This window comes from Alosa sapidissima, chromosome 5, assembly GCF_018492685.1.
Source record: "Alosa sapidissima isolate fAloSap1 chromosome 5, fAloSap1.pri, whole genome shotgun sequence".
In the NCBI taxonomy this organism is placed as follows: domain Eukaryota; kingdom Metazoa; phylum Chordata; class Actinopteri; order Clupeiformes; family Clupeidae; genus Alosa; species Alosa sapidissima.
This window is the reverse complement of record NC_055961.1, coordinates 38608505-38636276: the sequence shown is the minus strand read 5'-3', so window position 1 is coordinate 38636276 and position 27772 is coordinate 38608505. Positions and strand designations below refer to the sequence as shown.

General features: G+C 39.7%; 1 protein-coding gene across 1 annotated transcript in view; it reads left to right on the top strand.

Annotated features, from left to right (window-relative positions):
- Positions 1–27772, top strand: part of ubr1 (ubiquitin protein ligase E3 component n-recognin 1) — a 124674-nt gene that overhangs the window by 6458 nt on the left and 90444 nt on the right. Inside the window, exons 2-9 of the mRNA XM_042091275.1 lie at positions 3215–3477; positions 15405–15483; positions 15623–15733; positions 16443–16570; positions 22035–22173; positions 22337–22399; positions 23999–24122; positions 24256–24363. Of these exons, the coding sequence (XP_041947209.1) occupies positions 3215–3477; positions 15405–15483; positions 15623–15733; positions 16443–16570; positions 22035–22173; positions 22337–22399; positions 23999–24122; positions 24256–24363 (1015 nt within the window). The remainder of the gene's footprint in view (positions 1–3214; positions 3478–15404; positions 15484–15622; positions 15734–16442; positions 16571–22034; positions 22174–22336; positions 22400–23998; positions 24123–24255; positions 24364–27772) is intronic.

Below are 27772 nucleotides of genomic sequence, written 5' to 3'. Positions count from 1 at the left end.
CTACGATATAATAATTTTATATATCTCACAAATCTATTTCTGAGATATATCGAGTATATTCGATATATCGCACAGCCCTACAAACACTACATAAAAGTACAAATTGACAAACAGGTAAATCCTGCTTAAAGTTCACTGTGTGTGCTGTAGGGATGGGCAATAAAACGATTGCGATATGCATCGCAATAGACATGTAATCGATATCAATAAAAAATACGTTCGACATAACATTTGATAATTAAAAGCAACACACACCTCCCGCCTTACGTTGTCCATAAATAAATAGGCTAAATATATCTTGCATTGTAGCTACTTATGTGCAACTCTACCAGAATAGGCGTCAGAAGTAGGCCTACCTCAACCCAGACTCTCAATGAGTCCTTGCCCCGTGCACTCTCTCTCTCTCTCTCTCTCTCTCTCTCTCTCTCTCTCTCTCTCTCTCTCTCCCTCTCTCTCCCTCTCAATAGGCGCATCCCTCCTCATGCACATGTAATCCAAACATTCACAATCATGCAAGACAGTGCTGCTTTTCATTCAGACTTATGTGCACATTTATTTATTTGAGTGTTTTTCAAGATTGTGTTGCTATTTCTTTTCCCTGTTTGCTTTGATTGATAACTGAGGTGATTAAAATCAGAGGAAGGTTAAGTTTAAAATAAAAGTGTTTAAATTGAACTTTTTTTTCTTCTGGTTAGTGCCTGGCGATATGACCAAAAATGTATATCACAGTATTTTTCAAAATTCTTACGGTTTCACGGTATATGACGGTATTTTTTTTTCCATGCATAATCAGATGTTCACATAGTGCTGGGTGGTATGACCAAAAATGTATATCACGGTATTTAACTCCACACTAGTGGTAATGCAGATTTGCATGGCCCCATAAAATGATGCTGTTTACAGAGCCACTCATGATTCTAATGAAGAATCTAATCAGAATGCAAAGACAAAATACCGAACTTTTACTGTGCAAATTTCACAAACATCTTGTATAAAACCAATACAAAAAGTAGTGCAACTTGCAATAATTATACTTTACTTAAAATTATACAATTTAAAATAAAACCTCTCTGCTAATATGCTTACTCTGTCAAATAGGCCTATCAGAAACATGCCTTATTGTTATTGTGTGGTTTACCTGACGTTAGTGGTAGGCTAACGTTAACTTCATGTGGATGTGGATCTTGTTAGCCTGCCATGAGCAAACCACAAACTTTTTGTGACTCTTGTTAGCCTCGGTTTGGTTCGCTAGGCAAACAAAAAAGTTTGTTTTGGTGCACTGATGACAGTCAGGATCATTTCTAACTAGCCAGCTAGTATTGCTCAGTTCATGTCTATAACATGCTTTACTTGCTACCTGGATAATTTCAGCGAATATTCTTAAGGTGAGATGAATGATAAGAACATTAAAGGAGAATTCCGGTGTGATATTGACCTAAAGTGTATCAAAACATGATACCGAGTGTGAACGTATGTCTCATAGCCCATCTCGGCTTGTCCCCTGCACTCCAAAATCTGGCGCTAGTTAGCCGATGCTACCAACATCTTTTTCAATAGTGGTGCTTCGGCATCGGGCTAGCCATGCAAATAAATCACTGTTTTACACCCATTTACGAGGCTCAATGTATCTCCACACTTCATTGGTAGACTTCCGAGGGCCCTGACATTTAAAACGAGACATTGAGAACTTTGAAAAAGCACTGGTAGTTTACTTACAAGACGATTTATACAGACAGCATCTTCACGAAGTTTAGCGTTTGCAGCCATCTTGAATTTAGTCACGATAAGTCGAGCAACGAGTAAGAATGAACAGCTATGATAAGGGATCAGATTCCAAAAATAATTCAGTGGAAATGCACGGATTCCAGTTGCTGCTACTGGAAGAAACTGGAATCCATGCATTTCCACTGAATTATTTTTGGAATCTGCTCGACTTATCGTGACTAAATTCAAGATGGCTGCAAACGCTAAACTTCGTGAAGATGCTGTCTGTATAAATCGTCTTGTAAGTAAACTACCAGTGCTTTTTCAAAGTTCTCAATGTCTCGTTTTAAATGTCAGGGCCCTAGGAAGTCTACCAATGAAGTGTGGAGATACATTGAGCCTCGTAAATGGGTGTAAAACAGTGATTTATTTGCATGGCTAGCCCGATGCCGAAGCACCACTACTGAAAAAGTTGTTGGTAGCATCGGCTAACTAGCGCCAGATTTTGGAGTGCAGGGGACAAGTCGAGATGGGCTATGAGACATGCGTTCACACTCGGTATCATGTTTCAATACACTTTAGGTCAATATCACACCGGAATTCTCCTTTAAACTTCACTGTGTTCGGTGGGTTGCTAACTAACGACATCACCTACAGTAGCCTTGTTGAACAATCTCAATAGAATTTTCGTGACGGTAAATCCCTTTCAATGCAGTATCCCTTAACTAATGAAACAATTTAAGGTATTCTGTGCAACACCCTTAAATAAACCCCTTACCTAAGAAGAAATTAAGCCTTAAGGGTCATACTTCAGGGGAAAAACTTAAGGTGTTTGTGTTTACGCTCACTATGCCTGGCAGTCGCACCATGCGTGCATGTGAAAAAAGTCCCGTCTGAAACCCAGTCACACGGCGCAGCGTTCCAAACGTTGTGTAATCAAATACACCGGTATGGCGGTATATTAAAAATTCATATCATAATGAAAATATACACCGGTATACGGTGTGAACCGGTATACCGCCCAGCACTACTTCTGGTCCTTATCTGAAATAGATTTGAACAAAAATCAATAATTATCGATATCGCTGTAACATATTGCTGTGACGATTTAATCTTCACGGATCTTGTCTTGTTTCTGCAAGACCCCACATGAGAGACTAGCCTGGCTAGCGCCATCACTTCTCAATGAGACGTGGTCTGGGAACCAAACGTTCATTTTCTCGTATTTGAAAAAAATGCCCAGATCCGTTTATTGGGTGCCACGGATGTCTATCAAATGCGTCTGTGCATAGCTCATCATCGTCTTGCTTTCCTACCTGTTCTGTGATTGGTTCCCTATCTCAGGCGAAAATTTGTTCCATGGTCTCCAGGCTGCCTTTCATTCTTTTTTATTCATTTTTTAATTCAGGGTTTTCAGAGTCTGAATCCCACATGAGAGACAGGGTTTAATTCTTTTCTGCTTTTAGTTCTATATGAAATTGTACTGATTCAAGTTCTCCTATGGGTTTAGAAATGGAAGGAGGCACCAGACAGTGGCACAGCCATCCTTTGCCATTTGATGGAGCAGGTGCCACAAGTCTACTGCTTGGAAGCAGAGCCCCGGCCAAAAGAAGAGGAACTACTGGCACAGGAGCGACTGCTATTGCCATTGGAGTGTTTCCTATTTGGGGAGGAGCCTCATGTTGGCTTGGAGAAAATACAGCAAAGAGGAGGGGCAGCATCACAGCTGTGTGGCAAAGTCTTCAAGGAGGGAGAGACTGTCTACTCTTGCAGGTCAGAGACACATCAGCTTGTGCACTACATGGAAGGTGGTGTCAGCATGGACCCTATAATTCCAGTACTAGTTGCCATGATCGTAAATATTGTTAAGTAATTCAGTTTTGACTATACATCAGATTTCAAAATGTTTATAATTTGCATTTGGAACATACACTACTATTCATGAAACTTTTTTACCATGAAGGAATCCTTTATTTGCAGCAATTGCAAGTGGCCAGTACAATTGTTTTTATAGACTGGAGTGAGACCAAAAACATTTGAGAATGCTCTTGTCATGTCACTGTATCCTTCTCAAGAAAGCGTCTTTGATATGAAAATGGAATAGTTTGGCCTGTAATTTTGACGAACTACAGTAAATCTGACGTAACCTAAAGTGCACCGCATATATACAGTAGGCACTGACATGAGTGCAAGAATACTTTTTAACACTTGCCCAGACACACTAGCACTAACATTTTCAACTTAAAACCATTAAATACACAATTTAGTGGCACCAACAAAAATAGGGGTGAATCATAATCTACAATCAACAGCGGTGAAAGGGTTCTCAGGGTTGTGGAGGGCTTAAAGTAGAAATCCAGTGATTTTTCATATAGGTCTCCGTTTCTTGAGGTCGTAAGTACTTTCAAACAATTTTCAAACGTCTTTGTAAATGTCGTTTAATTAAAAACGGTTTTGTTCGCACCTTTCATTTGTTCGCGGCTGTGCCTGCCTAGCGGTACGTGTCCATTATTGCGGCGCGTAGACGCTTGCAGACACCTAGCCTTCTCTCCCGTCACCGCTTGTGGGCGTGTATAGGCTAAAGTGTATGGTGTAACGTTTTATTATGACCGCCGCTAGCGAAGCGGTCATATAGGGATTGTCAAAGTCCCCCCCCCCCCCCCCCCCCCGTCATCTACTTCCTGAATTTTTGGTCAACGATACCCGGGACACCGAACCACCGGGACACATGAAATTTGGTGGGTATGTAGCCACACTAGACTTTTACGGAAAAATTTCGTTTCGTCCCCGGGGTCCACTCCCCCCCCCCCCCCCCCCCCCCCCCCCCGTGTTGGGCCCCCCAAACCGCAAAAAAAGCAGTTTTTCCTAAATAACTACCTGAACCGTGGCACCGAGGATGAAGAATCTTTTATGGTATGTTGGTCTCAAGGGCCCACATCAATCTGGCCCATAATCACTCATTTGTGATTTGCACCCCCCCGGTAAAAAATGAAAATGCAATATTATTCTGCTTTAATCGCCCCTATCTTCAGTTAAGATGTTCAGAACTGCACCAAATTTTATTTGTATGATTGACCTGGCATTCTCTGGGGGTATACCAAGTTTCGTAGAATTTCATCCATGGGGGGGTCTTAAAAAAAATAGATTATGTGTACATTTAGTGACTGTACACTCATTGGCCTGTAGATGGCGGTGCACACATATACACATGCACACACACACAGGCACCCATATACTATCGGTATTAGAACGGCCGATACATAATTACAAATTCAGTAGGATTAAAAGAAAGCCAAAATATATATTCATCATCATCATGGCTGCATTTCCAGTATTGGCGATAAGTAGTCGTTTGTCCACTAGATGGCGCATCGTTGCAGTGAGACGTAATTTTGTTGGAAGTTAAACGTGGGTTGGAATAACAATGGACGCTTCCTACAAGGACTGTAATTTACCGCAGAGAACGTCTAATAAGGATAGGATGATGTTCACATGAAATGTAATTCCCATTTCTTCTTGAAGCCGAAATAAATCTGAGGATGTTTATCGGACATGCTTGGTTTTTACTGCAGGTACGTTAATCTTATAATATCAATAATAATGTTACCGTTAGCGTTGGTTGAGTGATGGAGGCCAATTTGATTGATTGCATTTGTAGAAAACTATAAATGCGGTTATACCAAGCAAATTGATAGCAGCACTGTAATTGTATCTTTCGACTGTCATTTGTTGCATGTGCTACAAAAATCATTCTGTGCAATGGAAGATTTACCAACGTTACACCGGTCTGATACAGTTTTGCCTATACATGCGTGAGACTGAGACGCCTGTTTATTTTGTTTTAAGTGCGTGAGGGTGTGAGAGGGGAATCGATGTGCTTTGATTCCAGCTTGGTAGTTGTAGTCTGTGAAATTAAAAAGCACGTGTGTGTGAAGTATCCAAACAATGACACCTTCATTTCATTATGGCTGCTTTAGCAACACACCTTAAGCTACTGTGTAGTGGGTCCCATTTAGAAGTGGCTACTTCATTCGCGCTTTCCTTGACTCATGGAGCTGCGTGAATTTTATTACAACTTTTCGCCACGATATGGCAGTTTAAGTCCGCTTGATACTGTAAGGCGTAAGCCATTGGTTTCCAAAGGAGATTTTATTTGTGTCGCCAGCATAGCCTATTGACAATTTATGTTGTAAATAGGCCTACCTTATAAGCCTACCTGTAGCTTAGGGAAGCTAACAGCTTTCTATTAGGATCTAGTGTGTTAGTTACAGTTTTGTCATAACTCCCTGATGCATTTTTGCATTCAGAATAGCCAGAGCGTGAACAATATCGGGTGCCTATGGACTAGGCTTGGTGAACCCAGCCTGATCTGCCCGCTATTTATTTTTTGATTTCTTAAAAGATTGGGGTTGGTCTGGTGAAAGCCAGACTAGCCATGGACCTCAGTTACACAATGCAAGGGAACATGAATCAGCCTATATTTGCACGAACAATAATGGACAACAGCTCTTCAACTTTGGCCCGTTAAAATGTGTATGAACAGTCTAGCGACGCATTTCATCAAGGCCCATTTGGACATGTCAGTTATTTGCACCACTAGATGTAAAACAGCATTTCGTTTCAGACTACTGTTACTTAATTTGTGCATTAACAATAACGTTTCAGACTACTGTTACTTAATTTGTGCATTAACAATAACGTTTCAGACTACTGTTACTTAATTTGTGCATTGACAATAAAGTATTACATGAACTAAAGATGACTAAAATCTTATGTAGAAGAAGAAACATTATCCATCCATCCAAACATGACCTTTGTTTTTGATAGCTGTTGAAAACGGCACGGAACTGACAGAGATGTTTTTGTTTATAAATAAATAAATAAATAAATAAATAAATATCATTATGCTGATACGTTTTGCTTTTCCCAAATACAATGTAGCCTACAGGTGTAAGTGACCTTTCATCAATCCAGTTGCAATGGATGAACTGTGATGAACTGCCCTACTTGTGATTGTTTAGAGATGTTAAAGGTTTTATAACAATGCTACATCTTCTTTGGCTATTCTACAATCTATTCACCTTTTCAGCACCAGTAGGCTACTCTCTGTGCAGCCGCACACACACACACTCAGGCATGCCAAACAAGCATACACAAAAGTTTCAAGAGTGGGGGATGGAGTAAAATATGGAGACAAATTGAAGTGTGATTTATTTTCGCGGAACGGATGTACAGGACTGAGCGGCGGTCATATTTTGTACCGCTATGCGGTACATCTAGTTTTATCTAATTACACAATGCCAGCTAACGTAGGCTACTAAAGTGGAGGTAGCCTACTACTGTTAACATCTTTTATTGAAACACTCACAAATATCATTGACATGTTCCTCTAAAGCACCTTCTGTCTTGGTTCAAGTCGCCAACAAGGTCTTTTTGATGGGGTGCAGTGGCGAACTTGTTGTAAACTTAATGGCTTCGCCAGTATAGCTTAATATATTTTCATGAAACCAACATAATTATCTGGCGGAACAAATATTTCTGGCAGGCTATAAACCTCTCCGGAATAAGTCCCGCCTCCAAAACATCTGGACCCACCCAACTTCTGGGCGTTGAATGTCTATGGGAAATAACATGGCATTTCGAAATATCATACCTGCCAAACATCTGTAGGTGGCGAAGTAGAAAAAAATAGTGGGCCGATTGGCCTACACACTTCTGCCATCTAGTTTCCACTGGATTTTTTGATTGTCGGTGCCGTTTAAGTAGAAATATATCAGTAAGAAGCACTAAGCTAACGCACGCTTCGGACGCCGCGACTCCCCGAGTCAAGGTTGCATGGCAACGGCAATGTTTCATAGTTTGTCTTCACCGAAATGGAGTTTGTGGCACCAGAGCCTGTCTATGGAGGTGGCACTAACCCTGCGTCATGTTTGATAGGTTTTTAATACATTCTGAAAATGTTACTGTTCTGATCAAGGTCATGCAAAATAAAGCTATCGACTCAGTACAACTCTGCCTCTGATTCCTAGTCTGCTTATCATTATCTGTTTTTCGTGAAAAAAAAAATCTCGTCATGTCTTTGTCGGCGATGGGAATGTGTAAAATGCATGATTTCCGTGCAAACAAGTAGCCTAATGATGTGCTGGTAACGTTTGCAAAATAGCAATTTTTGAAAATGTCCATATGAAGAACAAGACCTTCGATATATGGCCACAAGAATGAGTGTAACATAAAACGATGATCGTTTTAATTTTAGAATCCTTATTAATTAGGGCTGTAACCCAAATTCGACACTCATGTCCACAAACCTGTGTCGCGGTATGAAAAGGCAAAACCACAACACACACTTTCTAGTGTTTCACGCAGTGCTTCGCAGCTTACGCGGCTGCATAAGCAACAAATATTTCCCGCTTTACTTACAGGTAGCCTACATTGTCCAAAAATAAATAAATAAATCATAATTTCATCAGGGCTCTCAAGTTTTGAGGACAGGCAAGAGTGACATTCCCCGTCAACCCCCCCCCCCCCCCCCCCCCCCCCCATATTGTAGCCTAAATCATTTTTATACATCAGATTGTTATGTAGCATAGCCATAATATATATCATTTGAAAGCTTGGACTTGGTCAGATTACATTAATACACAGGATTAGATGTTAAAATCCCTTGTGCCAAAATCCAAGGTAAAAACACATCAGAAGCCCCTGCTCAAGTTTAACTTTAAAAAGCACACTAACCCACAAATGGTCACAAGCACAATACAAATGGCCCATCCAACAGCAGTAGCCTATATAGTATGCGGCATGTCATTGGGGTTATCAAGTGGGCACCCTCATTCACCGATGTTTCGTTAAGTTAGGCCCACGACACCTCATGAAGGCTTAACAGTGAAACCAGCGTCCTGGAGACACTCCCCTCCATGCTGCCACCATATTACCACATTGAAATATCCAATACCCAAAATACTCTTAACCAGCCCAGGCATGGTCAAGGTTGGCTAGGTTGGTCCGTCCCGTTGATGTGGACTGAACCATAACCATAAAAAACTTTGGCCAACCAACCATCAACCTAGGCACAGCCCATCACAAACTCATAACAAATTAGCCAGTTAGCTTAGCCCGTTAGCTTAGACCCCATCCCAAACACAAAACAAATTAGCCAGTTAGCTTACGCCCCATGCTGCCACCATATTACCACAACAAACATCCAAATACCCTTAACCAACCTAGGCATGGTCTAAGTTGGCTAGGTTGGTCTGTCCCGTTGATGTGGACTAAACCATAACCATAAAAAACCTTGGCCAACCAACCATCAACCTAGGCACAGCCCATCACAAACACAAAACAAATTAGCCAGTTAGCTTAGCCCGTTAGCTTAGGCCCCATCCCAAACACAAAACAAATTAGCCAGTTAGCTTACGCCCCATGCTGCCAAAAACCTGTTTCGTTAAGTTAAAGGTTAAACAGTTAGCTTACCTTAGCTTGCGCCCCAGGAAGGGTAACTTCTCCTTACCCGCAACCAAGTCAAATGAGCCAGTTAGCTTACCTTAGCTTGCGCCCCAGGAAGGGTAACTTCTCCTTACCCACAACCATTCGCTTGCCCGTTCTGCTGCTAAAGACATGTTACTAACCACCTGCCTTAGACTTCGACCACAAATGCCCAATTCAGACAGCAAGCCAATAGCAGATCTGGCCACAAACCCACGTGCACCGATTTCAATAGGCCTTAATCGTGCACTCCAACCTCGCTTAGTTGCCTCCTCTGCTATCTCAGTGTATTTAGCTCTCTTCAGCTCATTGGCCATTAATCTTACTATGTCTCAATTAAATTTAATCAGTGTTACCTTGCATTTGAGGCCAAGATTATGCTTCTAAGAGGTTCATATGCAGTAAGCATTTCATTGTCAATATGCATTTTGAATAACCAAAAGTCCTATGGGGAGTTTCCATAGGGCATTTTACAAAACGCATACCTTGGGAAAAAAATGGTCTAAACTCATTTGTTTAGTGCTGCCACTAACGACTAATTTTCTAACGACTAATCTTTCGACTAATTTTTAGATTAGTCGACTAATCTAAAAGACTTTTTTTTTAAAAAATCAAGTGTTTGTTATTTCGTTGTGTCCATGTGCTCTGTTTTTATGGAAGTTGCATAAATCCACATTGTTCTATTAAATGTTGTTTCATAATTAAATAGCCTTCCAATAGGTGAATCGGAGCTTTCCTACCAACGTTATCGAGTGGTTTCAGTTTCGCTCGCGCACACGCATGCATTGAATAAACGCTCATACCACCATTTAATTGTATGCCTCTATGTTTGATGACACTGATTGCAGAAACGTTTGTTTTCTTTTTCTGTCGGTCCGCGGTTCCTTGATCAATTGCGCAGCAATATTGGTGTATATAATAATGATGTGCAATATTGGGCCAAAAAAATCAAAATGGGACATACCTAAAATTTATAATTGCTCAGACTTGCAGAAGAAATGATTTGACACATGACACTGACAATTCAATAATGGGCCTACCCTTTTCACCACCTTCTCTGTGCAAGCATCCACTAACCTGGCCTTTTTAGGGGGCTTTCCTCTCAGGGCAAATGAGAGAATGCTTAATTGCTTTTTACCTGACATTTTTGAAAAACAGATGCAATGATTACTGCATCCATGGCCAGGATATAATTATGATAAAATATTATTATTATAAAATATGACTATTTTAAAAGTGACTTATAACATTGACTATGCAATACACTTTAATTGATTTAGTATTTATTTACTTTTATTTATTTAGTGCTAATAAAATGATTAAGCCTATTTGGTAAGAGAGAGATATTTATAATGCAGGGCTTAAAGCAATACAAATTGTCTGTGCCTGAAGTTATCAGACATTTATGAGGACGTCATAATATACTGTTGTCTCATTGCCTATTTTCAAATCTTAAGCATACCAGCTCACGCCTGAATTCAGGCACGGTGCCTGAACACTTTAAGCCTGATAATGTGACAATATGTCAGTCATCGTAACGAAAATATGACTAGGCCTAGACTACTTGTTCTGAGCAGGTGTTGTCGGTGAACAGGCTGTTGACGCTCATTAACAACTGATGCTAATTATCTGGAAAACATTCTCTAACAACAGTCAAGTTGTCATTGTTCGTGTCAAACAAGTTGTGAATTTGTTGTAACATTAAAAGATGACTTACTCTGTGCTCAAAGTGATGCTCGAAGCTCCAGTGGTTTCCTCTGAGGGTGAACGAAACTTTCGGTAGCAGAATCACGTGAACAATTCCAGGGTATGTTTTTTTTTCATTGGTTGTTGTGTTAAATCTTACCCAGATACAATAGTGCTATTTTCTGATTGGCTATTGTGTAGCCCATTTCTTTTCTTGATTGGCTGATAAGTGGCAGACTCGTCTAAGAACTCCAGGGGAGACGCGCTTGATTCCTGTTGGTTCCATAGTGAGAGCGGCGCAGCCATAGAAATTTTGGGCGTTGCGGCATATATTATAAATAGTTTTTCTGCGTGAGAAATACAATGTGTGGCGGGAGTGCGTGACAAAAGACCGAAATGAGTGACTGTCACGCTCAATGCGTGACACTTGAGAGCCCTGTTTCATACCTCTCGTTGCGTTCATTGTAGACTTGTGTTCAACTTTACCAAACAGTATAGAAGTAAAAACCCCCTCTCCTTGCCCCGCTCTCTCTCGTTCTCCCTCCCTCCCCCTTCCGCTCAATGGACACGCGCGACTCAGCCAACACAATCCAAATAACATTCACAATCGTCAAAGCAATGACACATAGACAAGACGATTAGCTAAATTACTATTAAATCAATTTATCATCATTAGCATGCTGCACATATTTGTTTAAAACTTGCATTCAAGTTGACTGATCATCTCAATACCAATGTTTCCCAAAAGGGCCTGTCCCAAGGAGAACAAGTATTACCTTGAAACTTAAACACACATGGGGAAACTGAACAGTCTAATCAGTACACTATCATAAGCTAGCCAACTATGCTACTTTGTTTACAATATTCCCAGGCTTCAACCAGACAGCTGAATTAAAGAGGTAGAGTTGTAATGAAAATAGTAGGCCTAAGCTATAGGCTAATCTGCATGAAGTGTGCTGTCACAAATATCAGACATTCAGTATATCTTTTTTTATACTAGGATAATATAGTATATTGTAATCCTCTGGTGTTCTAAGGCACGCTATTGAAGTATTATTTAATAAAATGTCTAGCCCCCCCCCCCCCCTAAAAAAAAGAAAAATCCAGGTTTGTATCAAACCGTGGGTTAAAAATCGTGATACACCAACCTCACGATTCGGTTTGTATCGTTACAGCCCTATTATTAATACCAAAATGGTACATTAAAGTGTGCTTGTAGCCAGGCCTCAGCTACTTCCTGGGGGAGTGGCTTGGTAGGGCAGCGAAGAGCTGTGAAAGGCAGGAAGTTATGGGAGTTGTTGGCTTTCATCAACACATTTTTGGCTTTTTCTTGGTCAAGAAGGCACTGGCTTCAATGATTACTCCACATTTCTACTACATAAATGACCCAATTTAAATACACATTCATCTTCCCAGCAGTGAAACTCTCCTTTAAGTCTGGCATACCCAAGTACCAAAGCAACATGTGGGACACATATTTTTCCAGTGTTATTTTGGTTACACACACATTTATCTAACAACCAGAAGGGTCATGCTACAACAAGATAAATCCTCCTACTTGGGTGTGTTGCTCTTTCTATTTGCGCTTAGTTTTAGGCTACATTTCCTGTTGGCATGGCCAGGGGTCGAAATTAACTTTTTGGCCTATTAGCCAAAGTCTCCATGATCCCTTCTTTTTAAAAACACCAATTTGACTTGTCTAATGCAAATCTTTCTTTTTTATTTTCCACCCTGATCATGGGCAAAATGCACCATTGAGATCAATATGTTTTATATAGAGTTACCACAGTGCCACCTGTGGTTGTATAGAGTAACCTGTGGTAACTACTAAGAATACTTTTCTAACCCCCACAATTGAAATGTACATGGTGTCATTGGAATGTAATGCTTCTTTTTTATGCCAATCTCAGGCCAATTCTTTGTCCAGGTGTGCCCTTATAAAGGTTTAGGTTGTGCATAAAGGTTGTGCATGTTTGGAGAAGAGTAATCCATGATCAGCATCCAAGATGATCAAGTGATCCATTTTGAGATGGAGTGAACATTTCAACCACGAAAACACCATCCACAATGTGGATAATAGCTATAGAAATGTATTAGTTTTGGGGTTTTTTCAGACAATGGGACCTGGTGAACTTCTCAAAGTAAACGGTAACACTAAAACAAGGGGCAAATTGAGAATTTTGGAGGAGAAGATCAGGCTGTCTGCCGAGAGACCTGCCCTAATAGGCGGCATTGGACACACAATGATCCAAAACATACAGCTAAACAAGGCAAGAAATGGTTAACCGAGAACAATACCAACATTTTAGAGTGGCCCAGCCATAGTCCAGACCTCAATCCGTCAAAAAAGTGAGCAAAGGCCAGAGGGATGGCAAATAATCGCTCTTGACTCAAAACCCAGATTGCTGTTAAAAAGGTGCAGTCTAGAATCATTGTGGAGACATGGAGAGGCTTGGTAGGTATTATAAGAACCATTTTGAGAGCTGTGAATGCAAATAAAGATGTTTCCATTGATTATTTAAAAAGGGTATGAATAATTTTGGACACGCCATTTTTCATAAAAATGTTAAAGATCAAAATGCTTCTTTTTTTGATTCCATGTTTCTACCACATTGTCTTACAATCTTTTGACATGTGGTAGTGTAATTTTCAGTCAGAATAAACATATCGATAAAGAGAAAATCAATATTGAATCAATATGTGCCAGGGGTATGAATAATTTTGTTCTTAACTATATACTTACTTATACTTAAGAATTTATTTTCTTAATGCACTAGCAGACAAATTTGCTTGTTTTTTGGACAAATTGCTTAACCAAATAAATTTCAGTGTCCCGCCGGCGGGATGGTTAAACCACTCCCCCACCTCCCCCAACATTCTAAATCAATTGTATGCACCATATTGCTATGTAGCATAGTAATGTTATACACCATTTCAAAGCTTTGACTCTTGGGAATCCAAAAATGACAACTTTTTTTCATGTACAATCTGTATAGTGCTTTACATTCTCAGATTAATTTTATTATGTCTCAATTAAATTTGATCCAAAATGCCCCCCTCCCCCTCCGCTTTTGGTGATTCCCTGACTTCTGGCTGCAGTGTAGCTGCAGCACAATAAGTAGATGCATCATATTGGGTACTGAAATATTCACAAGAATCCATAGAATTTGAATCTTCATGTTGTATTATCCAATATTAGTTGTACAGATGTATAGTCTATCTTATACACACTCATTGAACCAACAAAGTAAATGCAAAAATAGAGACTTTTTTGTAATTATTCCATATTTTGTGTAGTCAGTCTATATCAGAACACCTGACATACAATCTAAATAGTCCACAACAAACCTCAAAGTGTTACCTTTCATTTGAGACCAGGATTATGCTTCTACACAAAGGGGTGTGCAGTAAGCATTTGATTGTCAGTATGCATTTTGGATAACAAAAAGTCCTATGGGGAGTATCCATAGGCATTTTACAAAACGCATGGGCATACCTTGGCAAATAATAGTCTGAAGCACTCATATTCATTCTATATTGATCAACTTTTGCACGCAGCTTCACGAGACTTGGTGCTAGGGCTCAGTTGTGTTTCTAAGGGATATCAAGTGACCTAGAGGGCTGAAATGTGGTCAGTTCAGAGATGCTTATAATCCGGCAGAAAAGCTACGAAAGCTACAGGTTCTCAGCTTTCTGTAGAGGTCCAGCACTTGATGGTTGACCCCAAAAGAGGTGGGAACAATGCCCTTGTAAATAGGCACAGTGCAATTTCAGGCAAAAACTTAAGTCAAATTATTTTACAAGAAAGCACTAGATAAGTCTCTTTATACTGAAAACAATATTAACTAGATTTTTTGATCTTGATAAGATTAATAACACTTGGTTAGATTTTATTAGATAAGCAGTTTTTGCAGTGTAGTGATTGCAAAAAAAGAGAAAACTGTATTAGGCTACACGCAAGGACACAAGCTACTGACAATGACGTTGTAGAAGCTATGTTGGACCCATAGCCTGCAGACAGGACACTTTTAATGAGGAAAGGTAACCCCTGCATCAGTTGAAACACGTCCCATGATCATGTTCCAATCATGCAGTACCAGGCTCAAATTCTGAATAGAATTGCATCTGGTTACATCAGGCTACCAATTTGCATTATTCACACACGAATTTCGCCTATGTTTAGGATAGAAAAAAAGAACATTTGCATTTACAGAACATATGTAAGTAAGTTCTATTTATTGAGAAAGAAGGGACATTGTAGAATAAAGTAAGAAATAGTTAAACAAGATGTGTGGACAGTATGGACAAAGAACAGTCGATACTACGTGACAGTTGGATGCTCGCACGCAGTTCGGATAAGCTGTATATGTGTACACGTGGTAATTGATAATTCAGTATTATTTTAAACCAGAGTGTGTGAGGCATTTTTTTTAATTGACCATTACAACGAATAATACAATAATGCATGTTGTAGGTTTCATTTTGTGTTACCAGCAGATGTCAAGTCACCACTGGATCTTGTTTTGCAGAGATTGTGCCATAGACCCCACATGTGTGCTGTGTATGGACTGTTTTCAGAACAGTACACACAAAGGGCATCGCTACAAGGTAAATTCCAGTTCCAGTTTTCATTAGTTATGCTAGTTTGTTATCTTTTACATTCTACTCACAGTATGCATACGGCAAATAGATATTTTTACAAATTCATCTCACTTATTGTGATTTCTCTTGTGTGTGTGCACAACAGATGCACGCCTCATCAGGTGGTGGCTTCTGTGACTGTGGTGACCTGGAAGCCTGGAAGACTGGCCCCTGCTGCTCCAAACATGACTCTGGGGCTTCTATTCCCATGGAAACGGTATGTGTTAGTGCCAGCTATGAGGAAAGAATTATGTGCATTATCTATTGGGAGTGTTTCGATAATGTGTCCCATGTCCTATGTGTTCTTTACGCTCTGGAGTTACACGCATGCACACTTCCACACACACTTCCACACACACAAGGTCAACATTCACTTTTGGCCTCCCATTGGGGAAAACTGATGCGTGAGAATGTGACATTCCAGAAGTTTGCAGTTGTCAGAGCCATCAGTTCTAGATAACTAAAAATAGCTAAATAAACAAATAAAATGAGTCTTCTGAGAGGAAGTACATGAGTTGTTGATAGTGATGACTTTGTGAAAAATCCTTTATTAAAAACCATGTAGACAGTGTATATAATCAGTTTTGCTCATTGCTATGGTTTAAATTCAGCTCCATCATATTAATGCCTTGTAGTAAGACGAGAGATTCAGTATATCTAGAGCAATAACCAGAGGAGCTCTTACTTCATGTTACTAGTTTTACAGTAAGTCAGTGTTGTCTCCATGACTCCACTGTTCTTCATAATTTGATAGAAATGTTGATAGAGACTTCTGGACTTACTTTCTTTATTTTCATGTCATTGTGATGTTTTTGATCCATTACCTGACCCCAGTGAGTGTTTTTGTGTCTGTGTAAGAGAGCATGAGAGAGGGGAGGACAGAGTGCTGATGCATGATGTGTTGACTGCTGGTCATCTCCTTGCAGGTAGAGTGTGCACTAGAGACAGATCTACAACAGCGTGTTAAGCTGCTGTTCCAGGTCCTTCTGCATTACTGTACGCATCTACTGGTATGGGAAGAGGGCCATGAGCTTTCAGCAGAGCTCCAGCCCAGGTATTATACACTACATACATTGGTTTTCACTGATGTTGTTCATCATAATACCTGTGTCATTTGGGAAAAATATACTGGCATAATTTAAGTCTCTTAAAGTCTTTAAGTCATTTAGCCTATGGATTGTGTCATGGCAACTGATATAGGACTAAAATTTGGTAAAAAATCTTACCAACCCATACTTAACCATGGTATTTCACTGGTTAAAAAGGGAGGAGTAGGAATTCCAACTTATGCAATTTATTTGATTTCAAGATATGCATGTGAAATCTGTGTGATGAGTACTCTGGGAGCAATTTAACAGAGAAGAATGGGTGAGAATTTGGATGCAATATGCATCTACCGTATTTTCCGGACTATAAGTCACACTTTTTTTCATAGTTTGGCTGGTCCTGCGAATGATGGTCAGGTGCGACTTATATATGAAAAATATATAATTAAACATGTTTTTAAATGTTAATTCATATTAACTGACATGAACCCTACATGAAACATTAACGTCTACAGCCACGAGAGAGCGCTCTCAAAGATCAGTCAGAGATTAGTGCTTGCCCTATGCCTGAAACACACATGCATACCTAAATCCTCAAATTATGGCCGGGATTCTATTTATAGCCAGATTCGGACAAATAAAGGCCAGTAATAATTTTGTTTCGATTTAACTCATAAAAAAGCTCTTCTTAATATTTTATATTGTTGGTTGGTTTAATATTGTTGCCAATGAAAAGTCATTGTCCTACACCATGGGTCTCCAACACGTCACTCTCAAGCTACCAGTCGCTTGCCGCCCCCTTCTAAGCTTGCCAGAGGCTGAAGCAGTAACCTACATTTAAACACAATTGTTGCTGCCAGGCATCAGCCTGAGAATTTATAAAAAAGTAAATCATGCATAATTTAAAAAAATAACTCAATTTAGGCTATCATAGACCTCTTTGGCACAGCACACGTTCCATTAATGAAAGCGAATGCCTTATCTCGCAATAAGCGGATGAAAATCTCGAAACTCTCTCAACTTAAAAATACCCCGCAGATTTCAGTGGTCATCAGTCTCCATATTTAGCAATATAATCAAACAGTCCAAACATAAATTAAATCCCAAATCGAACATCTTCTGCTTTTGATAGCCTACCGGTATGCCGCTCCAAACGAAAAGTAGGCCTATGTCTCACAATAAAACGCACCACGTAAGAAATAAAGGCCTAGCTGTCTCAAATACAAGCCTGCCCCAAATAAAGGTGCTTTGCTGTGCCGAAATAAAAGACCCCAGCCATAATTTCAGGATTTACGATAGTCTCTCCTAAACATTCCTTACCCGTTATTCAATCTTTATTTATTCTCGGAGGTTCATTGAGGGTAGTCCTCATTTTCAGTGAAGCCCTCAAGTCCTCATTTTCAGTGGAATAACAAGAGATATAGTATAATAATTATGAAAAATAAAACAAATAATAAGAACCTACATACCATTATAAAGGAGGAAGGGAAATAAAAATACAGAAAATATTAATAATAAAATAATAACAGTAATAAAATAACATTTACATAAAACAGGTACAATTTGACATAGGAAGGTTTGTGATTACTGATTTGAATTGATTATAGGAAAGTAGAGAGTTCATTTTTATGTTACATTGGAGATTATTCCAGGAAGAAGGGGCACAATAACAAAAGGCCGACTTTCCCAACTCAGTGTGGATACGAGGAACCTTCAGCATCAAACAGTCATATGATCTGGTCTGATAGGGACCACAATTCCAAACAAGCATGTTGGAAATCTAACCTGGTAATTTTCCAACATTACCTTTGTAAAGAGATACCAATGATTATGTCTCCTTTCAGTCAAAGATGACCAACCCACTTTACCATAGAGGACACAATGATGAGTGCTATAGCCATCACCAGTAATGAACCTCAGGGCAGAGTGGTAGACTGAGTCGGAGTCCAGGGCTTTAAGTGAGCAAGCACTAGCATTTCTATAAATCACATCACCATAGTCTAGAACTGACTTAAAAACTGCTTCAACAACTTGTTTCCTACATTCCATGGCTTTGTTTCTGTAGAAGAAACCAATTTTTTGTCTCAGCTTTTTTACTAGGATGGCTATATGGTAATTAAATGTGAGTTTTTCATTCAGATATTTGTACTTAGAAATTCTATCAATGCTGGAACCATTTACAGTGGTTATTTGCAAACCATTAACCTCAATGTTCCTTGCTCTAGTAAATAGCATATATTTAGTTTTCTTTTCATTTAGTACTAATTTAAGATTGATGAGAGCTTCTTGAAGAACATTAAATGAAAGCTGAAGATTATCAATGGCAAGTTGAACAAAGTCAGCAATACAATAGAAAATAGTGTCATCAGCATGAAGGTGGACTTGACAACCATTTAACCCTCCTGTTATCCTTGGGGTCAATTTGACCCCAAGCAACGTTTAACATCATAAAATATATGGTTTTTTTGCTTCATGTTTCATGACTTTTCCTCAATTGAAGGGTACAACAGAGTTAGCGTGAAATTTGTACAATAATATGTTTTCAATGTCCTATACAAATATTTTGTACATTGATGTGACCCCAGCTGTATGAAACATAGGATACATGAATATTTGACACATTATGGATATTATTATTTGAACATATTGTTATTATCATTATTACATACACAAGTACTTATTACATATAAGTCATTTTGGCAGGACTGTATAAGTCAAAAGGGGAAGCAACAGCAAGCATTTGGGCTGCTGACACTGGATGGGCAATATTGCCAGCCAGGGTTCCAAGGTTCATAAAGGGGTGTGGGGGTGGGGGGGGTGGGATTGTTTTGTAGGGCTTTTGGTGGTGGCTATTACACTCTTCTTAAGTACCTGTCACAAAAAAACTGGGTAACAATATGAATTATAATAATTTTCTGAGGGTTTATTTAGCTGGGGTCAAATTGACCCCAATGATAAAGAGTGTCGGTAAGATTTGAGGATAACACAAGGGTTAAGGAAGATACAATATCATTAATATAGATGGTGAAGAGAACTGGGCCCAAAATGGACCCTTGTGGAACACCCTTTGTGATTTAGTTATCTAGACATGCATAAAAACATTTGAAAACAAAACTCACTGCCATATGTAATATTTGATCGCTGTTTTACTACAAATTATCTTTCACGTACGCACACTAGAAAGTGAAAGTAGGCCTACTATGCGCTCTGTGTCTGTAGCTGTCTGTTCACGTCTGCAATCGATTATAACATTCCTCAAATGGAGAACACATCCATGTTCTCTCGCGTTATAGGCTGTCATGATTCTGTGATTCCTGATGGTTCCTGATCGCTAAACTTTTGTTTTCCTTTCCTGTCGATAGTGGTTGATGTAGAGGCACCTAGGCTATAATTTGACTTCAGCGGTGACAAATCCTGCTAAGAGAAAGAGAGAGAGAGAGAGGCACCCGCAAAGTGGTCCTGCGAGCGTACATCTCTCCATGGGGCTACGTTCTACACTGCAAAAAATGAAATCTAATCAAGTGTTGATAATCTTATATTAAGATCAAAAAATCTATTTGGTATTGTTTTTAGTATGAAAGGACTTACCTAGCGCTCTCTCGAAAGATCATTTTGACTTAATTTAAGAAGACTTTGACTTATTTTAAGGAGTCTTATCAAGACAAATTTGCTCAACGCACTGGCAGACAAATTTGCTTGTTTTTAGGACAAATTTGCTTAACGCACTGGCAGACAAATTTGCTTGTTTTCAGGATGAGATGTCTTAATTTAAGAAAAGTTTGACTTATTTTAAGTCAAATGATTTCATGAGAAAGTGCTAGGTAAGTGTCTTTATACTAAAAACAATACCAACTAGTTTTTTTTATCTTGATATAAGATTAATAACACTTGGTTAGATTTTGTTAGATAAGCAGTTTTTGCAGTGTACGTCAACAGTCCCACATTCAGGCCGCTCCATTATTAGATTAACGTTATCAGAAAGCACTGAAATGTGTACGGGAATTTCTCACATTATGATGGCTAGAGTTGCGGGAATTATTATTATGCACAATACTTAATAACTTAAGCAATACCCTCACTGCAAAAACTGCTTATCTAACAAAATCTCACCAAGTGTTATTAATCTTACATCAAGATAAAAAAAAAAACTAGTTGGTATTGTTTTCAGTATAAAGAGACTTACCTAGCGCTTTCTTGTGAAAACATTTGACTTAATTTAAAAAAGTTTGACTTATTTGAAGACATCTCATCCTGAAAACAAGCAAATTTGTCTGCCAGTGCGTTAAGCAAATGTGTCCTAAAAACAAGCAAATTTGTCTTGATAAAACTCCTTAAAATAAGTCAAAGTCTTCTTAAATTAAGTCAAAATGTTCTTTTGGGAGGGTGCTAGGGAAGTCTTTTCATACTAAAAATAATACCAAATAGATTTTTTAATCTTAATATAAGATTGATAACACTTGGTTAGATTTCATTTTTTGCAGTGCTCAATCCCACGCTGAAATTTAGGACCTGGTTTTTAAATGCACATCTTTTTTTCTCTCGCTCTCTCGGAGGTGGCCTGGCGAGCATTTTCTCTGCTGCCAACTTGTGTCAATATATTGTCCAAAATACTTGATTGTATTCCATTCTCCACATTTTTAGCTACATTTTCAGCGTCGGGCCCTTGTTGGCAGCCTTTTTTATCGCCCGGCTCGCCTTAGCTGCCAGCCATTCGCTCCTTCCCCTGCATGTTCTTTTAAAACGTGCATCTTTTTCTCTCTCGTTCTGAGAGGTAGCCTCCCGAAAAATTTGCGCTGCTGACGGCTTGTGCCTCCATGTCGCCCAACATGCTTGATTGCATTCTCCACATTTTTAGCTAAATTTTCATGTACCACAGCAGCATATCTGTTCAGTGAATCTTTTGTAAATGGCTTTACAATTGGCGTCGAGCCCTGGTTGCCTCAGCTTGCCACTATTTACTCCTTAGAATTCTCAATATTTTTGACCTCTGTGTCCAGTTACATAGTCTGTCTGTTCTTGGTCTTGGATTTTGTGAAATACATTTCTAACTATCACCTGCTTGCTGCAGCTTACGCACATCTTTTTTTCTCTCTCGTGAGCATTTAATCTGCTGCTGGCTCGTCTCCACATCGTCCATAATGCTTGATTGCATTGCATTCTCCACATTTTAGCTACATTTTGGAGTCTGGAAAATACGGTAATTGCGTCAGACAAATTATTGCCACTTTTCTGAACAACAGATTTGGATTCGGTTGCAACCCTAGTTTCCATCCATTGTGTAATGCAAATTGAAAGTAGACATTCTCAACTGTGGGATCACATGCATTATGGAAGAAGGTGTGACACACACACACACACACACACACACACACACACACACACACACACAAAATTCAATTGATGTAGTACTTTGTCTGTGGTGAGAACAACCAGTTGTTTGTTAACTGAAGTTACTGACTGTTGTGTCTATAGGGTGAAGCAAAACATGTACTTCTGTGTGCTGTATAATGATGAGCACCACTCCTACGATCATGTGATCTACACCCTCCAGCGCTCCATCAACTGTGACCACAATGAGGCACAAGCACATACAGCTCTAATTGATAAGGAGGTACAGTGCCTTGTACAACCACACACATTATGATTATGTATGATGCCTCTAATGCTTAGATGGTATGCTGTACAGACATTTACCTCTCATTGACTCAAAGGTAATGTATATCAGTGCACACACATTTTAAATGACCATATTGCTTTTTTCCCAACTTCAACAGGGGCGCAGAGCAGTGAAGAGAGGAACTCTAAGGACTTGCCAACAAGCCAAAGATCTTATTAGGGTAAGCCTAAACACACTTCCATCTAGAGATGTGAATCCTCACTGGCTTAATGATTCAGTTCAATTATAGTTTAATTATAAAACAATTCTCAATGCTTCATAATGCATCATCCGTTTTTTGCTTTTTTTCCTGACATAAAATCTGCCCTTATATTATTTTTATATATTAAAAATAGCAGGAATTAGAATAGAACTAGAAATGTTGTAGCCTGAAGTAGCCAGAACTCAATTCTATTCAGAATATGAGTCTGGAACTATGGCTGGGAAGGTATGGATCTTTTCTCTCCGCGGTTGGAAAGCAAGAAATTACCGCGATTACCCCCCCCCCCCCCCCCCAATAAAAAATATGATTGTGCCAGTTCTCCCCTACTCTCGCATAGTAAACAAAAAGAATGTTGGAACATTGCGGTGATGACGGTGACGAGCTCAGACCCGTGGTAGGCGTCACGTGACCGTGGTAATGTGGTTACCGTCCCAGCCCTATCTGAAACTGTAGCATTGGGGTGTGTTTCAACCATTACAGAGGAAAAATGCCTCTGTACACAATTGGATATACCTAACCAATGAGCGCAACAATATACCCTACCGTGAATCCTGTGGAGATCGCTGTTTTCTGTTTCGTTTTCTGTTGCGCTGTCAATATCTTGTAGAACAGACACGGTAGCACCGTCTAAACGTCTTGCTTCTCAAGTGACAAGCTTTTTGCTATAAACGAAATCAACTGAACCGCGTTCAGGTCATATAAATGCATAGGCACCGTTGCTCAGCTGTCCATCATTGTATAAAGCCCGCCCAGAGTGATCTTCATACGGGCATAGAAGCGTGTCAATGGAGCCAGGCCAGACCAAATTTCCCGACCTCAAATTTTGTGGGTGGGATTCATGTAGGCTACTGATCATTGCTGTTCTTGCATTTCACACATCAGATTTCTTTGTCTGTATTTTGTCACCATCCTTTTTGTGACTAAAGCTGACCTTGAAAAACTAATGCATGCCTTTATTTTTAGTAGGATTGACTACTGCAACGCCCTCCTTATAGGCCTTCCAAAAAATTCCATAAAGCAAGTTCAGATGATACAGAATGCAGCTGCCAGGGTCCTTACAAAAACAGAGATCTGACCATATATCCGGCTGTTTCACCAATACAAGCCTGTCAGACCCCTAAGATCACAGAATAGATATCTGCTTACTAAACCAATAGTTAACTTAGAAGCAAACATGATGAGGCCGCCTTTAGACATTATGCTGCCCAATTATGGAATGAACTACCTGACAATATAAAATATGCCCCGACAGTTACCAGTTTCAAATCAAAGCTCAAAAGTAAACTGTTTTCTGATGCTTTCTTTTAATTTGTCATACTTGTGGTTTTCCTGTTTGATTTTGTATGTTTTTATGTATATATGTGTGTGTGTGTATATTTTTATCTATTGATATAAATGTTTTTATCTATTTATTCCTTTTTTTTAATCACAAACATGTATTTCCATACTTGTGACTTGTGTGTTTTTTTTTTCTTTCTGTATGAAATGCGCTATATAAATGAATGTGTCTTGCCTTGCCTAAATAAGACCTTTGGATTTGTGTGACATCCTCTACAGTCAAACTCAGAGCACATCTCGCTGCAGCCTCTCCGTGTGGAGATCCTACATACAGCAGTCATGGCCCACCAAAGTTTTGCCTTGCGACTTGGGGTCTGGTTTCAGCAGGTCATTGGATATTCTGGTAATAGGCAATTTCTCTTTTTCTCTCCCTCTCACACACACACTTATTTTTACTTGTCTGAAATCTTGTTTTCCATTCCTTTTAACATGTTTTTGTTTATCCTTGTATGAATGGATGTATGGATTTTTGTCAGTTGGTCTCAGGCAGGTGTTCTGTCAAGTTGCTCTGCAGCCTTCATCTGATGGTGACAAACCAAGTCCAATCTGCCAGCTCATGCTGCATGATTCTCGTCTCTACAAAGGCCAGTACACTTATGAGATAGATAGAGATAGTCTTTAATGTTCCCAGGGGATAATTGTTTTCACACATCATCCCATGTTCCACAGCTAAGAATGTGGGCACAGCACCACACTGCAAAAACTGCTTATCTAATAAAATCTAACCAAGATTATTAATCTTATATCAAGATATAAAAAAAAAAACTTGTTTGTATTGTTGTGACTTTCCTAGCGCTTTCTCGTGAAATCATTTGACTTAAAAGTTTGACTTATTTTAAGACATCTCATCCTGAAAACAAGCAAATTTTCTGCCAGTGCGTTACGCAAATTTGTCTTAAAAACAAGCAAATTTGTCTGCCAGTGCGTTAAGTAAATTTGTTTTGATAAGACTCCTTAAAATATGTCAGTCTTCTTAAATTAAGTCAAAATGATCTTTCGAGATAGCACTAGGTAAGTCTTTTCATGCTAAAAACAATACCAAATAGATTTTTTGAAGATTAATAACACTTGGTTAGATTTAAATTTTTACAGTGCACATATACACTGCAAAAAATGGATTCTAACCAAGTGTTATCAATCTTATATTAAGATTAAGCACAGGGGTGGTGGTATAATCCCAGATGTTCATTCAATGTCTTGTACAAATTCTCATTATCCATTTACTTGTTTGGTGTTGTGGTAGTGTTCATGTAACCAAATTTTATTAATATTACCTGGATAATTTCAGCGACTATTAGTAAGGTGAGATGCATGATAAGATCATTAAGCTTTACTATGTGGAGAATTTTTGTGCTGGAAAATCCCTTTCAATACAGTAAATCCCTTAAAGGAACACGCCACCCAATGTCAGTAGTAATATATGTTCTTACCTTAACTTTCACGAGTTGAGTCATACCTCTCCCGTGTCGGTACGTGCACTCAAACGCTCTGGTGCGCGGCGCGAATGTGTTAGCATATTGCTATGCTAGCGGGCTCAGACGTAGAAGTAATCAAAAACATCCACGTTTTCCCGACTTAAATACAGTTGCACGAGTAGTTGATAAAAATGTCTACGGTCACACAACATGAAACGTAGCGATTTTCCAAGCGAATAAACAGGAGAACTACAATGTGTGGCGCAATAGCACTTGGGAGTACTTCGACCTATAGCTTAGTAATATTAATTAACACCTAATTGTAGATCCTATCCACCACAGAGTTTAGAATCCATGCTTGATCGACCCCTCAGCCTCCCCCTCCCCTCTGAGCGAGAGAGAGGCACTCACACTAGAGATGCGCTGATGGGCTATTATTTCAACCATAACTGCATAGCAAAACTTATCATCCATCAGCCATCCATCAGCACCAAAGTTTTTTGACCAATTTTCAAAACCGCACCCGCCCATCATCCACTGGTTGTTTTAATGTATATGGGTGATGCAGCGCTGCTGACGTGAGGCTAGAAAGCTCTTGCCTGTTCTAGAAAGACTGATCCAATGCAGCAAATATATTAAAAGGCTAAAGTCCTACATTGGCTATATGTTGTAGCCTATCCCCAGAATATCAGCAGCAAACTCAGTCTCTGTCTCGCAAAACAGTCTCCAAATAAAACGCACATCGGCATGTTGCCTATTCTGCCAGCTTGTGCCAATATCGTCCAACATGCTTGATTGCATTGCATTCTCCACATTTTTAGCTAAATTTTCATGTACCACATCCGCATTTTTGTTAAGTGAATCTTTTGCTTTACAATAGCATCGGGCCCTTGTCAGCAGCCTTCGGCTTGCCTCTTGCCACTATTCACTCCTTGTCTTCCGATGTCATTTCTGAGTCATCTATAGATGTTTCACATTCACCTCCCTAAACAGAACCAACTTGACGTTGACTTCAACCTGTGTTATATCCTAGATGAGACTGCCTGGGTTATTTTGTTTCGTATTTAGCCTATATATAAAACACATAGTAATTGTAGCCTACCATTCAGGGAATAGGCATTTAAAAGAGAGACAGAGAGTGATATGACTCAGAAATGACATCGGGCGATGGCAGTGCGAGATGTTCAGAACGTAAGAGCTAAAACTTCTACAAACTCAATAACATCCACAGCGGAAAAAGAAGGTAAGAAAAATAGTCGGAAAACTTGGATGTGTAAGGCAAGCAAGCAAGTTTGGCGGTTGTTAGGCTACTAAAAATGTGAACATGCACGTTGCACTGTTGTGCGGTGGACTTTCAGAATGAATGGAGTCGGCGTTTCTTTAATATCGAGGCGCCATAGTTTGTCCGATCGGCCTGCTGGTATAAAATGAATTGCGCTGTCTGTCTGAAAAAGACGCGCTTTCTTCCCGTGCAGTCAAAATGAATGGGAGTCTTCAGAACAGGCTTGTCATAGTGTCACCCTGACATGACATGCATAAAGTAGCCTATAATGTGAATGACTTGTTATTGGGGGCCAAGCAGCGAAGCTGCAGGACCCCATTGAGTTAGTAGCTTTTCCTATTATTATTCTGCCATTGGAGTCTATGGCAGCCCATAGAACGCCTGGCTAAAAAGTGCAGATTTTTTGGCAGAAAGTTTCGGGACACTCCACTGACCACTCACTCACACTCATTTACGGACCTCTAAACCCAGCCATCTAGCACCACCAACAGGTCAAAATCTGGCCGAAAATTGAACCGCTGGGTCTAAAGTTATGAAATTTGGCACACTGATTCAACACTGTCCCATGATCACTCTCACCAATTTACAGAACTCTATGCCCAACACTCTAGCGCCACCAATGGGTCGAACCTGGATTGCATTCACGCATGTGACCATTGAACGGTGCGTCCGATTTTTACATATCAGGAACCGCTGGAATCCCTGGACCATCCCGAGTTCATCGACCCCTATCCCGTCACTTTCTGCCATATTGGATCTCCGCCATATTGGATTTAATACAAACTCTATGAAAAGTTTCAGCGGTTACACATTTCATCCGATTTTCAAGGAACTTGGCGGAGATGATCTTCTGACCGAGCCGCACAATTTTTTTAATTTCAGTTTGTTTGCCCGTAACAGCCAATCACACATGGCTATGATGCCGCCTAACAGGAAGTGGGCTAACATCTCGGCTACGCTTTAATGTATGAAGTCCAAACTTGGTATAAGGACCTGCTACCATATTGTGATGACGCACTAGGAAATTGGCACCATTTGCCCTCTAGGGGGCGCTGCAATACAGGAAGTGAACTCGTATCTCAGCAACGCTTTGATGTATGAAGTCCAAACTTGGTATAGAGACTTGGTACCTGATTGTGGGGACGCACTAGGAAATTGGCATTATTTGGCCTCTACAGGGGGCGCTGCAATACAGGAAGTGAGCTTGTATCTCAGCAACACTTTGATGTATGAAGTCCAGACTTAATACAGAGACAAAGTAGCTGATTGTAAGGACATGCAAGGGAAGTGGTCTCA